At 53.5% G+C, this 18,002-nt stretch overlaps 1 protein-coding gene across 1 annotated transcript in view; it reads left to right on the top strand.

Annotated features, from left to right (window-relative positions):
- Positions 1 to 14,590, top strand: part of Spire1 (spire type actin nucleation factor 1) — a 100,517-nt gene extending 85,927 nt beyond the window's left edge. The window contains exons 13-21 of the mRNA XM_010639002.2: positions 1,749 to 1,927; positions 4,551 to 4,644; positions 6,117 to 6,259; positions 8,160 to 8,333; positions 11,395 to 11,532; positions 11,872 to 11,942; positions 12,298 to 12,325; positions 12,418 to 12,551; positions 13,920 to 14,590. Of these exons, the coding sequence (XP_010637304.2) occupies positions 1,749 to 1,927; positions 4,551 to 4,644; positions 6,117 to 6,259; positions 8,160 to 8,333; positions 11,395 to 11,532; positions 11,872 to 11,942; positions 12,298 to 12,325; positions 12,418 to 12,551; positions 13,920 to 14,178 (1,220 nt within the window). The 3' untranslated portion in view covers positions 14,179 to 14,590. The remainder of the gene's footprint in view (positions 1 to 1,748; positions 1,928 to 4,550; positions 4,645 to 6,116; positions 6,260 to 8,159; positions 8,334 to 11,394; positions 11,533 to 11,871; positions 11,943 to 12,297; positions 12,326 to 12,417; positions 12,552 to 13,919) is intronic.
- Positions 14,591 to 18,002: the final 3,412 nt, after the last annotated feature.

Below are 18,002 nucleotides of genomic sequence, written 5' to 3'. Positions count from 1 at the left end.
TCCGGGTGTCCAGTTCCTGAGCCGAAATGCAGGTGCCTGCACGGTGGGACGCCTGCCACCCTCAGGCCCCCGAGCTGCCTGGCCTGTCGCTCCCCGCTCAGTGACTTGCGCCGTAACATCCGTGGGTCTCAGATCTGACCTGACGGTTACTCTGTCTGTGCACTGTGGCATAAACATAACCACGAGTGAGCAAGCACGGCTCGGTCCTCTGCCCTCAGTGGCGTGAGAGCAGACGGGAATGCGCACTCCAGGGAAGGTGCAGGCGCGTGGTGTTACACATTTTATAGCCAGGCCAGCAGCCCACGGAAATGCAGAGCAAAGGGTAGTGTAGCCCCGACTGTTCAGAAACGTGCTCTCTGAGGACCACGTCTGCATCCCTGCTACCTTTTTTTAAAAATAGGAATTAATTAGCCTGTTCATCTGCTCTTTTGCTTCCTAAAAAACTTAAAATACTTCTCCCTCCATTTCCTTATGAAAGATTTATTGAATAATTTTAGCCTTTATAATTTGTATAAAACCTTTTGTTTTTCCCTTTCAAGACCTTCCCTACCACCACTTGTTTGTTTATTCTAGCACCTTAATCTCTGGGCGTGTAGTAACAAAATGAGTACATAGGCCTGGGCTTTAGCTCAGTGGTGCTACACCTGCCTCACAAGTGCAAGGTCCTGAGTTCAATCCCCGGTACCAAAAGAAAAACAATACCGAAAGGGATAAATGATTGATCGCTCTGTCTCCTGCCTCTCTGCCTGTCCTAGCTTGTCCAGGTCCCTCCCTCGAGTTGAGAAAGGTTTGTCTTCTAGCATTCTCAATCCCTACAAATAAGCAGGAGTTGAAAACGTTTTGTCCGTTGAGTCCGTTGCCTACCGACAAGGAACAGCTCCAGGGGGAGCTAAGTGGCCCTCATGCCAGCTGTCCTGGGCCTCGCACTGGGGAGCATCGGTTTGGAGGAGGAGAGCACCCCTGCAGCAGGCAGTGCCAGGGTTCTCGGTCCCGAGCACAGAGTCCCTGAGAGCAGCCCCTCTGCCGCCGGAGCTCAGCTACACAGGGCTTCTCCTCACCTTCCCGGGCTCTGCTTTTGTAGCTCACTCTTAGACCCCGGCTGTGGATAAGTCCCCACTTGAAATGCTGCAGAGCCCTCCCGGCATGGGGTCCCAGCTCAGACCCCCGACCTGAGCTGCCCATGCCCATCCTCCCGGTGCTCCCAGTGCAGCTGCAGCTGCAGCCCACGTGGGCCGAGCAGGGAGAGTGGATCTGAGCTCGCTCGGTCAGGCGCCTCTCAGCAAGCCGTGTCTGGTTCCCTGCCCCTTGCTGTCTCGCCTGCCCATCTAGACATGAGCTGTGGTGCCATGGGAATGCACCCATATTGTGTTCACAGAAGTGTCGTGCGTGCTCTGTGTCTGTGTTCCCACGAAACACTTCCATGAGTACGGATGGCCTGGCGAGGCTCAGTGTGCACCTCTTCCTCCACTTCCCCTGCTCCTTTGAGGCCAAAGCAGGAAGCCGGCTTCCCTGTGCCTCATTTTCCTCACATGGAAACTAAAGTCGGAGTCCATTAACCACAGGATTTACAAACGTGAAGCCAGAGTCATTCGTTTAAGCTTCCTTCGGCAGCCAGCTGCAGCTGTGCTGGATGGTGTGGTGGGCATGCAGACCCTCGGCCTCCGGCCTGTGGGACGGCCAGGGCACCCACCCTGCACCGTCCCTTTCCTGGCTCAAGTCAGGGTCAGCTTCCACCTTTCTCTCCACAGATGTGACCACGCCAGAATCTCCAAAGGGCCTCCGAGAGCCGTCACAGGTGAACGGGGACTCACTGTCACCTGCAGAGCCCGGGAGGAGCGGGCCGAGCCCCACTGGGCTGGCGCCTGTGGTGCGGAAGAGGCTCCTCAAGGCTCCGACGCTGGCCGAGCTGGACGGCTCTGACTCCGAGGTGAGGCCTCCATGAGCAGGCCCGGGGCTGGCACGGGGTGGGGGCTGCGGTGCCACCGACACAGGGGTGTGGCTCGTAGAGTGTGCAAGGTGGATCTGCATGGTCGTGGATTATAAGCAGGGTTTAGATAAGGCAACAATTGCCAAATTTATGTCCTTTTTATATTGGGAAGGAAAAAGTAGTGGAGCAGAACCATTCTGTAGTGTCCCCTCGCCTGGGCATGTTCTCGAGGTTGCTCTCCCCACGACGCAACACAAACCCAAACGCTGGCAGGTGATCCTGCGTGGAAGGTGGGGGGGCCTCTCCCAGGACCCCTCTCCAGCACCCCTGTGGGCTGAGGCTCCCGCTCCTCCAGCACCCGTGCTGGCTGTGTCCACGATGCTGGTTCTCCACTGCCGCTGCTCAAAAAGGCTTTGTAAAGTGAAATCATCTTCCTTGTCCCACACACGTATGCACCTGTGCACACACACATAGACGCACAGAATTCACCAAGTTCGGACTTGAGGAGCTGCTTTCCGATTCACTGGGGCTCCACCTTGACCAAGCAGCACCGTCTTGACAGTCCTGCTGCTGAAGGCTTTCGGGCACTGGTGAGAAAGAGCAGTGTCCTCACCCGTCCGGCTTACCCATGTCTTCCTGGCTTCCCGTCTGGTGCGGGACGGGGCTTTCTAACTCTTCCGGCCCAAGTTTGTGGCCTAATCAGGGAGCGCACAGCGCTCCTCCGCGGGGCTGCGTGTTCCACATGGCCCTGTTTCCCTGGAGCTGCACTGCATGCACCCAGCTGTCACTTGCCCAGTGCTGTGTGCTGACACTGGCCCCCTGTCCCAACCTGTACGCAGCTCTGGACACACACGGTTTTTGTCTGTTTACACCTCTCTTTGGGACACCATTTTGCTAGAACTAAGTATACTTTTTACATAACAAAATATGCGCATTGTCCAAGCCTGTGCCAACCCTTTGAATAATTTCTGTATTTTAGTTACATAGTTCTTTTCTGAACATCTGGATTGTTTCCAGTTTTCTGCCATTACAACCAATAATAGTGCTGAGATCATTCTGTTTCTGTTTTTTTTGTTTTTGGTACTGGGCACCAAACTCAACCTTGCACTAGCCAGATATCTAGGCAGGGCACCACTGAGCTATATCCCCCACCCTATCCTGTTACTTTTTTGCATTGAGTCATTTCTTAAAATATTTCTAACTGCACTTGCTAGGTGAGACAATGAATATTTTTATGGCTTTTGATATATATTGCCAAGTTCCAGATTTTTACTGTGCTAACTCTGGTTTAGACATTAGATGTTAATTTATTCACCTTCACAAAGATATGAGAAGGGGACTGTGGTCCTCATGTGAAGAAGAGGGCCAGAGATGTAGCTCTGGTGCCACGCCTGCCTCACAAGCTCAAGATCCTAAGTTTGATCCCTGGTACAAAAAGAAGGGAAAAGAGGGGTACTTGTGCTAGGTGTGGTGGCACAGGGCTGTAGTCCTGGCTCCTTGGTAGGCTGAGGCAGAAGAAAGTTTGAGTCAACTGGCGTAACTTACTGAGACCCTGTCTCAGAACATATCGGGCTGGGGATGCAGCTCAGTGCAAAGGCCCTGGGTTAACCTTAGAACTACAGAAGAAAAGAAACGTTTTAAACTTTTGAAAATAAGGACACCAGTTTCTTTCCTGATCATATAAATCTTTAATTTTTTGTACTGGGGATCGAACTATTTAATCTTTTAATATAAGAAGGAAGCAGAAACAGAATAATAGAGTAAGAGCAAGTGGCAAAGTTAGGTATGGAACCCACATCTGACTCTGCAGCCTGTGTGTCATGAATTGCTGGTGTTTCCGGCAGCACTGTGTGAGAATGCCAGGTCTTAAAACAGAAGCATCTTTACTTTTCAGAGAGAAACCCAGCCCCAGTAGAGGTGGAGCCCAGGCTGTAAATGTGTGGCCCCCTTTGGATCAGACCTTTGCCCCAACCCTGGCCAGTTCTGGAACCATGGCCACGGGGTGCAGCCTGGCTTGGGGGCTTCTCTCAGCCCACAGTCAGCGCCTCTGGGACTGCACCACCCCGGTCTCCTTCCAGGAATAGGAAGTGAGCAGAGGGCCCAGGAAGAAATGCCAGCGACAGTGCCCTCCTGCAGCCTGGGCAGAGGGAACTGTTCTGGAGCTTCTCTCCTAGAGTCTTTAGGAGGCAAGATCAAAACCTGGAGTGCCGCTGCCGAGTGCCACCAGGGCAAGTGCAGCTCCTAAAACCATGACCTTGCATCCTCAGCCACCTGATTCGCCGGATCTGGCACCATGTGGCTTCCAGCCCTTCCCCAAAGTCAACATGGCCATGAAAGGGAAACGTTTTGAATCCATTCAGGACATGAGGCAGCCAGGACAGTGCAGCTAAAGGCTCAGGAAAGTGACTCCAGAGCTGCTGCGGAAAGCGGCAGGGATGTTGGGATGAGTGTTGGAAGCACGAGGGAGGATTTTGAGAGCAACACGATGTGTCTGCACTAACTGGAACATCCACGGTATCTGTGGGTCGCACCTCCCAATTGCTCTGAGTCCGGGATACTGGTTGGCACCTCCGCTGTTTTGGGGTGCAGTGTGTTGCTAATGGCAGTGCTAACGCACCCCCAGGAAGAAGCCCCGCGCAAGTCCAGCAGCAGCAGCAGCAGTGTGTCTCCTTCCCAGCTTGAGGACCCCGTCCTGGAGGCCGCGTGCACAAGGAAGAGTGAGTACCCACGTGCGGAGATCTCGGGTCACACACCACGCCACGGTCCTCTAGTGCTGCACTGGGTAAGAGCAGAGACTCAGGTGTCCCCGGACAGCAGCCCTGGGCACTCACCTGAGGCCACACACCTGCATCTCAGAGAACATGCCCTGTGCAGACACTGTCAGAGCCCCATCCCAGCATGCTTACAGCTGTACAGGCAGTGGATTCTGAACACAGGTTCCTGAAACCCGTGGATCTCCGAAGGCTTTTGGTAACCGTCTTCTCTTACAAGATCATTATGAAGGATTAAAAATGTTAAGATATTCTTAAGCAGAGTCTCAATTTCACACACACCGGAGATTTTAGTGGATCACATTCTTTTAAGTGACATTTCAGTTGCTTACACAGAGCATATCGTGTTCTTGGTTAGGAACTGGGCTTTGTTACCTATGGCTGGTGTTTGGCCAGGCCCACTAGAGAGCACCGGGGCCCAGTTAACCCCGCAATAGATTCTGTGTCTCCTTGACGGAAATGATGTTCTTTGCTTTCCTGGGGTGGTCTAGTTCCCCCGAACTCTGGGGGCTCTTTCGTCCCCCACTGTGTTGAAGCTGCCTTGCTTTTTGCAAATAGAGTAGGAAGGAAATTCAAGGAAGCCTGAGGCAGCATAATCCATTTCTGATGTTCTTATGTTTTCAAAAGGTGAATCCAGAATCAGGTGAATCTAAAGGTGAATCCAGACTAGAGAGTCTCCTTTCAAACACTGTCCCAAAATACTGCTGGGTGGAAGAAAACAGTGGTACAATATGAATATCAATACGGAAAGCTTTTCACAGTTTTAGTATAGCTTAATTTAAGCCTAAGGACAAACTGTCTTAAACATATAGAAAGTAGAATGCCCATATTTTACCTTTATGAAGTAGAATGTAAAAAGGTACGCTAGAGAACTTTGGTACGCTCTGGAAGTCTTCTCAGTTATACAGAATGCAGTAATACCTCAGTTCACAGCTGCTTCTTTTCATGAACAGTTCAGTTCACTAACAGTAGCATTTGGCAAAATTTTGCTTCCCTTCCCGAACTCCACATTGGGTGCCAAACATGACCATGACCCTCTTCCCCAGAATCATGGAATGGTTAAGTTTGTGAACTGAGGCACCACCGTATATATTGTCACACGTTTTTAAAGTAATGCCCTAGACCTTGTCAGATTCTGTAGGAAGTAACCTGAGGCCTTGTAGGTCCCGGTCTGAGCTGTGCGTGGCCCCGTATTTCCATGGGTGGACTTGAAGGCAGCTCTTTCCTCTTCCTCACTGCTGTAGATTCCTCAGTAGCAATTCTGACCATCTCCTCTCAGAGTCACGAAGCAGCTCCTCCAGGAAGTAAACGCTTTGTCTTTGAGTGTGGTGTTTGTCACCAGTGACAAAGACTTTTCTATGAGGAAAGTCAAAGTGGAGTTTTTGTAAGCAAATCCACTTATCTGTTTAAATCTTCAGAGCCTCCGAAATTCCTACCCATATCCTCCACGCCCCAGCCGGAGAGGCGGCAGCCACCACAGAGACGCCACTCCATCGAGAAGGAGACGCCCACGAACGTGCGGCAGTTCCTGCCCCCGTCCAGGCAGAGCTCCCGCTCTCTTGTGAGTAGCAACAAGGACCCTGACTCCTTAGCTTTTGGTCCAAATGACAAGGACAGTCAGGCGTGGTGCCTGTCTGGCATCCCAGCATCTGTGACGCTGAGGTGGGAGGATTGCAAGTTTCAGCCCAGCCTAGGCAATTTAGGGAGACCCTGTCTCAAAATAGAGAAGTGGGCCAGGGATTTAGCTCAATGGTTCTGCTGCCTGCCTCAAGTGCAAGGTCCTGAGTTCGATCTCCGGTACCAAAAGAAAAAAAAAGAAAGAAAGAAAAGAACTTAGAATGCAGCTCAGTGCAAAGGCCCTGAGTTCCAGAAAAAAAAGATAAGGAGAAAAAAGCTTGTAAAGATTACAGTGAACTTTGAATAACTTCTTAATATCTAAAGAAAGCAGGCTTTGATCAAAACTTGAAACCTTGTTCATTTTGAGTCCTTTTTCCTCTAAATTTGTCAATGGATGCTGAAGACGTGCTTTCTGCCTTTGTATGGATATTAGTCCACTTAAAAGGTGTTAAAAACAGATCAGAAGACTCAAGTGCAGTCAGACTGACGTGGGTGACTTGTACTGCGGCCGAAACACTGGAGAGGGAGGCTCAGGCTCTGGGGTGACTGCTGCTGTGGTCTCCAGTCTTGCGACACTGGCAGCGCTTCGTGGGATGGGCGTGTGGCCCTCCGGGGGAGCTGGGAGGGCACCTCAGCTGCCCGCACTTCATTGCCCACCGGTGCCTGCCGCAGCAGGGTGTCTGGGACACGGACCCTAGGGCTCGCAGGACGCCACAGTAGATGCCGCCCGCGGAGTTGGGCACAGGCACGCTGAGCGCACAGGGAGCTTGGTCAGTCTTCCCCATTTCAGACAACGCAAGTGAACAGTTAGAGACTTGCTAGCCATCCTGTTGCGAGTCCGCAACCCTGCATAGTTTTGGGATGCTGCTGTTCGAGGGGTTCAGCCTTTTGGTGGCTGGCAGAAAAAAGCAAAACCCTGGCCAGACAGGCTCCCACCAAGGGAACAAGCTGTCTCAGTACCAGAGCAGATGTTTATGGTCAAAGTTTAAAGATGTAAGAGGAGTTCCTTTGTGGTTTTTTTCATAAGTCTAAGAATTAGCATCTTCTCTTCCCCCAGCCTTTCCCCGAAGGCAGCCACTCAGTCCCCTCTGGACCTGTGACCGGGCATCATTGCCAGTGTGGATGGAGGAGCCCTCAGGCCAGCCACAGTGTCTGTGTCCTAACAGAGGGGCTGCCAGGACCTCACCGAGGCCCAAGAAGCCTCTGTCCTTACGCACTGCACAAATAGTGTGCCCCGAGTCCTGGGTGGAGAAGGAAGGCAGGCAGGGAGAGTTCGCAGAGTGAAAACAGGGTGGGACACACCAAGGCCGCAGCGAAGGGACTGAGTCTGCACAGAACCTCACAGGCTGGCCTCCGCGTGTCCCTTGCTGGTGGCTCTCCTGGGGTCTGTCTCCTGCCCTGCTAGTGGTGCCCTCCAGCCCAGGAAGCGACATTTGTAAATATGGTAATTGGTTTACAATTCAGCTGCATTTTGTCACCCCTCAAATGAAAATGGCAAGAACATTTTTGTTGTGGATAACATTTCTCTTTCTGTAGGACGTTTCGAGTGTAATTTTCCCATCCCTCGGTCAGACGGCCGTGGGGCCGCGTCCCCACAGATGCTCTGGCCACACGAGGCTCAGGGTTTGCAGGGGCATGGGCGGAGGCTCTGGGCCGGAGCCTGTGCACAGGAGCCTGAAGTCTTGGCTGTGGCTGTGCGGCTGGGCTGCTGGTGGCACCTGGACGCCGTGTCAGCGGGACATCGCTGTGCCATGGCATCTCCGTCTGTGGTTTCTGTTTGTAGGACGCTCGAGTTCAGCGTGACTGTCTGCTCTTCTTTCCCCACCATCTCTCCTGTTGTTCAGGTTCCTAGGACAACCAGTGTATGGCCAAGGACACCTTTCCGACCACTTTTCTCTACCATACACACAGCTTCTCTGCTCGGCTCCCACCCTCTGGAAGCGGCCGTGTTTGGGGTGGCAGGGGCTGTGTATTATCTGTGTGAGAGAGCTTTGGCCAGCAGGTGGAGACCCGCACAGGTTGGCCTCTTTCCGCTGGTTCTGGGACCCTTCCTCGCTGTCTCCTTCTGACAGTGACAGCTGTTGTACTCTGCAAGAATTAACTGCTTCTGGTCAATGATGCCAGTCGTGTGTAGGATGCGTAGATCACGCCATGGATTACTTCCAGAGGGAAATAAATCACTGAAAGGACAACAGACTTAAAATGCAGCATCAGACAGGAGAGCTGTGGGAGTCCACATCTGGCCAGGGACCTTTCCTCCCGGGCCTCCCCACCCTCTGGGAGCTGCTTCCTGTCCGAGCAGCCTCTGTCTGCCTGCCACCCAGTGCCCGTGAAGATGCTACCGGGCCCTTGGCCCACTCCACCATCCCCGCAGACCCCTCCGTGGGCTCAAGGCCTGTGCTCTTCCCAGCACTACCACATGGCTCTGTGATGGTCACGTTGTTGCTTCTCCGTCCAGAGAAACTGTAAAATTTCTTTTTATTAGTGAAGACTTTAAGTAACTTTTGAGATGTCCCTCACGCAGTCGTGTTACTGTCACGCTGTCTCCCCCACTGAGGACCACAGTCTGCCCTGTGAGCTGGGCGCCCAGAGCCCCAGGGCCTTCTCCTGGTCCAGAAGGAGACTCTGCAGAGAGTGCTCTGGCCCTCAGGCCAGGTGCAGGGTGGCATTCATTTAGTATCCATGCCCCGAGCAGAGTGCCACTTGGGGCCCCAGGCCAATGAGAGTTGGTTGCCTCTGAGCTTCAGCTCGGAATGTAACTGAACTTAATAGTAGATGTTTTTATTTAAATTTTCCATCATTTGGTTCATTAAAACCTTGAGAATCAGAGGTTGTTTTGCGTAACTTTCAAAGGTCTGCCTAATCTGTATGGGATTTTTCCAGACCAAGAACATGGTATAAAAGATGTCAGCTCTCATTTACCTCTGTACAGGGACCAGACATTGCGTTCAGCCCTCTACTCTCTGCGCTAACTCCAAACACCCCAGTAGGGTGAAATGTGTTCCAACGGTTCAGTCAGAGCCCAGCTGTGTTAGTGATACATGTGTACAAAAGGCGTGTTGGTCATGGTGGCGCATTGTGTCTTTACTAAAACTCCAAGATCTAGTATCCTTTCCTAAATTTAAAATGGGAAACAGAAAGCAGAGACTCGGGCTGTGCAGGCAGGGAGCCCTGGCCTGAGCACATCTGGGGCAGCAGCCATGACATCACACCAGGTTGCGGTGGGCAGGTCTCAGTCACACCAGACCCTGGCAAGCCTGGGCGGCTGGAATATTAAGTCAACATTTTTGTCAATTGGAAAAATAACTGAAACTGTCCTAGTCACTACTTGCTACTTTATTTGATGTTGCATTCAAGTCTTGTTGTCCTTAGGAAAGCTCCAAAATTAAAACATTAGCATTTGACTTCAGGAAAATTATTTCACTGAAGGGAGTCTTCCTGACATTTTGTAAAAGAATAAGAAAAGAAGGGAACAAAAGTCTTGTGATTTCTCAGGAAGTGCTGGGTCTGCTGATGGCTCGGAACAGGAAGTTGAAGGCCGGCCTGCCTTGGCCTTTCTGGGACTCACGGCTGTGGAAGGCACAGGCTGTGGGCTGGAGGTCTGAAGTTTCCCGGCCCTGAGCAGCAGCGGGGGCTCAGAGATAACGAGGGGGCCACTCCCATGCCTCGCAGGCACAAGGATGCCTCTGGCTTCCTGGCCAGTTGCTAGCGTTAAGCCTAGTGCTGGTGCCTGGGTGCTTGCCGGACCCCAGCCTGATACCACCCAGCTCAGCAGCTCTGTCCTAGCCTTAGCATCAGCAGTGATGACTAAAGAGGTAGCACGAAAATGTCTTCAAGACATTCCTCAACAGTCCACTCGGCCCAAGGCACTCTGTCTTCAGGGCGCGCAGACCCAGCAGAGCTGAACAGCCGTTTGATCCTTTCCCCTAGTGGGAAAGAGAGGGACTGACGGCGACAGGCAACAGCCACTGCTGGCGCAGATGCAGCCCTGCGAGCGAGGCCCGCCCTGACCGCCTCGCGTCCGTCACTGGAGACGCAGGCGCAGGGCTCTGCAGAGCATCGCTAAGCAGATCTGACTGAGGTCCGCGTGGACGTACTTCTTCCTGTCGTTTCAGTAAGAAGCAGCAGTTCATCACACTGCCCTCTTTAGTAAATGCTAATGTTTGCCAAGTTTGCAACCTAGATTTTTGTTTTCTCTGATTGAAAGACAGAACCGAATGTCAGAAGCGCGCAGCCTGACTGGGGCACAGCTGAGTCTTTTCATCGGGCTGGCGCCCATGGGCGCACTGTGTGGGGAGAATCCTGACGCGTCTGTCAGGACATTCAGCTCCAGTGTTACCACCCCATGGGGCCCTGAGGCCTGGCGGCTAGAGGCCGAGGCCGTTCTGTCTTTCTCTTAGATCCCGCTCCAAGCTGGCCGGATGGAGCGCAGGCGGGCGAGGCTCCTGTGCAGAGGGATCAGTGACAGCCACAGGCACAGGCGGCAGCCAGCAGACCTTTCCCGTGACCTCTGCGGGGCCCCTGCACTGCTGGCTGGTGCTCGGCAGCTGTTAAAGTGGGGATGGTGGCCCTGATGGAAGCCCCCGGGCTTGATGCCCCAGCCCTACTGGGCTGTCAGGGTTTTATGGAGTGTGGAAGTCACTGACCCCTCGTAATGCTTATCAGTACCTAGCACTAACCACCCTGCCTGGGCAGCCCTGGGTACCACAGCAGAGCCGGTGTCTCAGGCGTGCGGTCTGGGTGGATTGTGCACAACACTCACATCTGTAGTTGTAAGAGAAAGACCAAAGATTGGCCTAAAACAAAATGATTTCAAAAGTCCAAACACAGGACGCAGCCTGAGATGGAGTAGAACCAGGGGGGACACTAAGCCGACCCACAGAGGAGCCTTCGTGGCCTGGACATTCGGTGTTTCCTGTGGTCCACGTCCTGCTGGCACCGGAGTGGTGTGGTCCCCAGGGGCTGGCTCTATCCCTCTGATTGGGACGCTCTCCTGTCTCTAAGCTACTAACGGTGTCTGCCGCGAGGGAGGCTGCAGTGTGGCCGGGTGGCGTGTGATTGTGACCCCTTCCCTTGCAGGAGGAATTCTGCTACCCAGTGGAGTGCCTGGCACTCACCGTGGAGGAGGTGATGCACATCCGGCAGGTGCTGGTCAAGGCCGAGCTGGAGAAGTACCAGCAGTACAAGGACGTCTACACCGCCCTGAAGAAGGGGAAGGTAGGGCTGCCCGGCAACACGAGGAGACAGGCAGTGGGTGCAGTTGGGGCCCTGGGGCCTGGAGTGAGGGTCACACTGGTGGCCATCTTGAGGGTGGTCCTCCCTGGGAAGCCAGAACCTGGGGCCAGTACAGAGCTGCCACGCCGGCCCCCAGTCGGTAGGCTGGAGAAGGGGCGCGTCTCAGAAGCCCTCCGCTGCTCCCCTGGGGCCAGCTCAGCCCCAGCCGCAGAGGCCAGACGGAGGCAGACTCGACCCTGTCCTCCTTGGGGATGTGGAAGCAGCCGTGAGGCAGGGGGCTGTCGCCTGCTCCTCTTCGCCTCTTAACGTTGTGTTTTTTAGCTCTGTTTCTGCTGCAGAACCCGGAGGTTTTCCTTCTTCACCTGGTCATACACCTGTCAGTTCTGTAAGAGGTGAGTTAGATTCGATGGTCTCCCGCCCACCGCTGTGCGTCCCTGGAGCTTGGTTGGGAAAGCTGATTTCTTCCTAAGTCACCCCACTGCTGTGTTCCTCTTGTAAACCAGGGAACTCTTAATAAGGAATCAGTTGCTTTCAAACAGAAAACGAAGCACAAAGGCGTGGTTCCCTTGTGATCCGTGGGTAGATGAGTAGGGAAACCAGGCAGAGGGTGGCGTTCTCATGGAGGCCACCAGGTGTCTCATTGTGGTGTCGCCTGTGGGCTCTGACGGGAGGGCCCTGGTGGGTGCTGGGGAAAATCTTGCACTTATGCCTCTGCCACACCTGTAATGCATCTGACTTTCTGTGCAGGCCCGTGTGTGCGCAGTGCTGCAAGAAGGTAAGCTGAGCTCAGTGAAGCGGCAGCGGGCATCCTGTGCCTCCTCTGCCCCTTTGTCTGCCTGCTCATACTCAGCTTTCTTTGGTGAACAGATGCGGCTGCCTTCCAAGCCATATTCCACACTCCCGATCTTCTCCTTGGGACCTTCTGCCTTGCAGAGAGGGGACAGCGTGCCGTTGGAGAAGCCCTCTGCTGGCCACCATCGGCCGCTGCGGAGCATTGCCAGGTGGGTGCAGCCAGGTTGAAAGCCCTGGTGAAGCTCCTGCTGGCCCTGAGCTGGAGGCCCCTGGGCCAGGGGGAAGTTGGCACCGGGCTGGGTGCAGCCTCAGACGTGCACGGGAACCGTGAGAACATCCAGAGGCAGCCTTTCAGGTGACAGCTCCTGACTGACAGCACCCCTTAATCATGTGGCTTATTTACTTAGGGAATAACTACCTTACTGTGTCCTTTTAAAGTTACCTATCTTTAAAACTGACCTGTTGGCCGTGGAGTGGAAAGCTTGCATATAACATCTAATCCTCCTTCCCTTCTCTATTTGGAAAGAAAATCTTTCTAATCCTGTGTTTACAAAAGCCTGCAGCAGCTGCGGCTTACTCAGGGTGGGAAGGGCGGCAGTAAAGCTGCTGCAGGAAGACACAGCCCCCAACACAGGGTGCCACCGGCAAGGTCAGTGGCCTGAGGGTGGCAGCTCGGGTGGCGCTGGCCGGGGTGGGGTGTCTGGGGGCAGGTGACCGGAGCCCAGATGCTCTCTGGAGGCACTGCCGTGGTGACCTCTGCTGGGGCTGCTCCGGTCAGCAAGGGATAGCTGCCACTCTTCCCTGTGAACCCTCTGTGAGCTGCTGCCCCCGCGGAGGTCCTGCTGGGTTCATTAAGTAGTCCCAGCAGGCGCTCCCCTCCCTACCTGAGGCCTTCCAAAAACACTTAGCTGACTCCAGCTCTGGAGCCCGACACCCAGTCACACACACACACACACACACACACACACACACACACACACACACACACACACAACACAGGATTTCAGGATGGAGTCCTAAGATAAGGTTTACTCCAGCTTCCTGCAGTCTGACTCAGGGCGCCCGCCCCAATGCTTCTGAATCACCAGCAGGATCTTCGCAACACACGCACATCTCCTAGCTGCATGGTAGCTAGATGAATCCGTTTTCCAGAATTCTAGATGGACACCTTTTCAGTGTTGTATCTTAATCTGATGTCTTTTTGTTTTTGGTTTTGTTTTTGGTACCGGGGATCAAACTAAGGACCCTGCACTTGCAAAGCATGCGGCAGAAGCACTGAGCTAAATCCCTGGCCCAGTCTGGTGTCTTTTTGAAAAATATTTTGAGCTTTGTCTCCACTAAGAAACTCTTCTGCGCCCCCTCAGTACTAGGGATGGAACTCAGGATCTTGCACTTGCCAGGCAGGCACTGTGCTGCTGAGCTACATCCCCGGCACAAGAAATTGTTCTTTGGAGGAACATGACGTGATTAAATCACTTACCCATTCCTCAGCATTTTGGCAACACATAGTTTTTATACAACCTCAGTATGACAGCAAAATAAGCAAGAAACTGAGTGGCTCTGGGGCTTTTCTCCAGGTTCTCCTCAAAGTCTAGGTCTGTGGACACAGTGGATGAGGAGCTCCAATTCCCCAAGGAGCTCATGGAGGACTGGAGCGCCATGGAGGTGTGTGTGGACTGCAAGAAGTTCATCTCTGAGATCATCAGCTCCAGCCGGCGCAGCCTGGTGCTGGCCAACAAGCGAGCCCGGTTGAAGCGGAAGACGCAGTCTTTCTACATGTCCTCTCCGGGCGCAGCAGAGTTCTGTCCCTCAGAGAGGCCCATCAGCGAGGTCTGAGGCTCCACCGCGCTGTCCTCCAGGGGTGACGCGGGACAGCCAGGCAGGAGTGGCCGGTGAGGCTGGTATTGGCGTGTGTGGATGGGAGGCCAGGGGCTGTGTCCTGTGCAGGTTCCCTGCGGCCCCCTGATGTGTCCCTGACCAGGGTGCGAAGCTTCTCAGGTGAGAAGTCAGCCTGCGGCTGCTGTCACACAGCCCGCAGCAGTAAGTCACATTGGCACCCCGCGCAGCAGGGCCCTTCCTGATGCATGCCCGCACCCTGCACCCTCGCTGATACTGCCTGGCCCGCGAGGTCCAGGCCGTGCTCGTGCAGAGCCACTGGCCCCACAGTGTCCCCAGCTGTGCAGGCCAGGCCCTGCCCTGCATGTATTACCACTACTAACTGTGGTGTGGTGCGGCGGCTGGCGTTTGTGGGAGTTCAGGACGACAGACGCGAAGCCTGAGCAGCCGAGAAGCCGTGGCGTGCAGGGCACAAGGGCAAGGAGCCCGAGCACGTGCATCTGCCGTGTGTTTTCATAACTTTATAGTGCAGCTTTCTCAATTAAATCAAGCCACAATTTAGTACCCAAGGTCTCAAACTGAAGTTTATTTTTGTAAGTGAATTTTAAAAGAAAAGATACCTAGCTCTTTTAAAAGTACAAGAAAATTCACCTGCACCTGGCAAGATGTCGGGATCCTCTCTGTGAGCTCCGTCGGCTGTGACCCGAGCAATGAATGACCTGGGTGTCTGGGGAGGTCGTGGGAGTGCAGCTCCTTGCACCCAAGTCCCACTCATGTGACCCGAACTGAAGCACTTGTGAATGTGCAGGACCCAGCCGTGGCCAGCCTGGCCTGCTCAGGCATGGCAGCCGGTCCACACCCGAGACAGGGTCCCATATCCGTGTCAGGTGCCAGCCATACCTCAGAACTGCTCCAGGGTAGTTTTTAATGGGTGGAAATTTGCAACTTAGTAAATGGCTTTAAACCACTTAAGCCTATAAAACAGACTTCACAAGTTGACTAAAACAGTGCACGATAATAGCTCATCTGTATTGCATGTAAAAGTCGGCCGCCAGGACACCCCTACTGACCGTGTTTTGGTCATCTTGAAGACTCTTGTTTAAGAGCTTTGAAAATTACATTGGGCAAGCTCTTGGCTGTAAATTTCCCAAGAGACTATCTGAACTTCACATCCCTTCGTGGCCCAGTCGTGAGCTTCTGATGTGAGGACCAAGGAGAGGACATGGTGTTAGTGTTGACACAAACACTCTAGCTGGGTGTGGTGTGCACCTCTGTGGTGCACACCTGTGATCCCAGCTACCAGGAGGCTGAGACAGGGTTTCAAGTTTTGAGTCTGCAGTGAGACCCTGCCTCAAAGTAAAAAGTGAAAAAAAAATTTTTAATTGAAAGGGCTGGGGATGTAGCTTTTGGAAATATGACCAGTTACTATTCATAGTCCAACAGGAGGCACTCCCCAAAGGAGCACTTCACCCCCGCTCCCAGAGCGGTTGCCAGAAGCCTGGTTTGCTCCTCCACGTCCTTGGGCGTTTGCTACAGTACGGATGCCAGGCTCGGCCACGGCCCTGACCAGGCATGGGGCTTAAGTTCTTCACAGGCAGGAAGTCCACGCACACCGCACCGAGAGGGCAGAGGAGGTGGGGTCAGGGCACGCGGCTGGGTAAATCCTGACTCCTGCAACCCCGGCCCCTTCCCCGCCCGCCCCACATTTCACCCCCTGCAGTGTCAGCCTGCGAGGGTCTTGTGTGCAGTAGTGTCTGAAGTCACCTACGTGGACGCTCAGTGTCGCTGACTTGGCACAGCCGGTCTCAGTCCTTTCCTGTGAAGCCGGAAGGGGTTATATAGGTGTTTGAAATCCTCTGATGTTGAGGAGATGGTGTGATTAGCACATGAACTCACTCTGTGACATTTTAGAGGCTCTTATTTTTCTAACAATGTTAATAAACATGGGGCTTTCCTTAGGTGCCACACAGGAAACTCGAAAAGTTTCGGTTGTGAGGTGTGTGTGTGTGTGTGTGTGTGTGTGTGTAAGCCAGGTGTGGCGGATTTGGGGTGACGCGTCGGTACAGTGTTCTCCGTTAAAGTATTTTATTTTCAGATGTACATGGGGACAAATAAAGGACGTCATCGTACCGCTGTGTGGTGTGCCTGCTCTGCTGTGCCGTTCCTTTGGGTGCCTAGGGTGGGAGGCGGGTCCTTCATGACAGTCACGGGGACACCCTGGCAGCAGAGGTCCCACCACCAAGCCTAGAGCGGCAGAGCAGTGCCACTGTTTCCAACCCCACAAAGTAGGGGTTGAGATTATTTGGAGTATATAATTCATATATGGGGCCGCTTATGTACGGGGAGGTAATGTTGTTAACCACTTAGCAGAGGAATGACAGATACCAGAAACAGTCTGTGCATTCTAAGTGTGCAATTTGATGAGTTTGGGATAAAGCCTTTATTTTCTCTTCTTCCTTCTCCTGCTACTCTCCTCCCCCTCCTTTTTTTTTTTTTTTTTTTTGGTACCAGGGATTGAACTCAGGTCTTTGTGCTTGCAAGGCAGGCGGCGGAACCACTGAGCTAAATCCACAGCCCTCCTCTTCTTTTACATGGGGTCCAGTTCTCTTCCCCAGGCTGGGCCCAAACTCTTGGGTTCAGAGATACACCTGCCTCAGCCTCCTGTACACTAGCACAACTAGCTTTTATGTATACATTTTTCAGTGCATTTTTCAAAGAACATAGACCTCAAACATGAGCTTAGGAAATGTTTTTATGTTAACTAGAATCACATCATTGACTGAATATCTTACACATTACTTGACACTGAGTATGATATCAATTCATTTACACAGCTGTTTCCGGACATTCTTTTTGTGTGTGTGGTACTGGGGATCAAAATCGGGACCTTGTGCTTGGAGGCAGGCGTTGACACCACTGAGCTACATCCCCAGCCCTTTCCTGACATTCTTTAGGAGCACCTCTTACTGATGCTCTGGAAGACGTGGATAGCAAGACCTCTGTATGTGTCTGCCTCGCGGTCCACGCCCGGTCGTCACCTCCTCACTGAGTCTGCCTGCCCAGCTCCCATAGAGGACAAGACACTTGTAAACCACCATGGAGAACTCTTAGGCGCTAGGGGCTCTGGCATTGTTGCACAGTGATTGTGGGCGCACACACCTACAGCACACGTGTGCGGCACGTGAGTGATGATGCTCACAACTCCCTGCTGCTCTTCCCCTCATGTGAGCCGCAGTCCTTATCCAGCAGTATCTTTGCCCAGGAAGAAAAGCCCAAGAGCTAAGAGCCTGCTTTAATCCAGAACTGTCTGAGTAGCCAAGTTTCAGACGCAGGTCACACTGAGTTCGTACGGCCACATCACGAGAACGCAGAAGTGTGTCAGAATGCAGAGCACGCTCACTGCCAAAGACCCTGCGGCTCTGCCCTGGGCCAGAAGAGCAGAGGACGGAGAGGCTAAGAAGCCACAGTGAGAACCTGTGGAAGGGCACAGGCGCAAGGGTTCCTTGTCCCTGCTGGGTGGTGACACCCTCCACTGACGACCACCACACTGGTGCTGCCCCAGCAGGGTGTCCTCAGCTGCTGCTTCGAGTTGGTGCCGGGACTGGCGGGGCCACTTCCGGGGCGTGGCCGGCGAGGAGGCCCTGCGGGCTCAGCAGTCCCGTCTCCCTGGCCTGCCACCGAGCAGGTGAAAGCAGAGACCCGAGCTGGACAGGCGCACAGCTCGAGGCAGGGGTGGGGTCAGCACCAGGCTGTGGGGAAGCAGACAAAGGCACACCCTAGAGGAGAGGACGCCTGGAGCGGCCCGGCCCTCAAAAGAGCCCAGC

Source organism: Fukomys damarensis, unplaced genomic scaffold, assembly GCF_012274545.1.
Source record: "Fukomys damarensis isolate Sample0158 unplaced genomic scaffold, DMR_v1.0_HiC HiC_scaffold_30, whole genome shotgun sequence".
Taxonomy (NCBI): Eukaryota; Metazoa; Chordata; class Mammalia; order Rodentia; family Bathyergidae; genus Fukomys; species Fukomys damarensis.
Note: the sequence above shows the minus strand (reverse complement) of the source record. Positions and strands in the feature narration are given on the sequence as shown.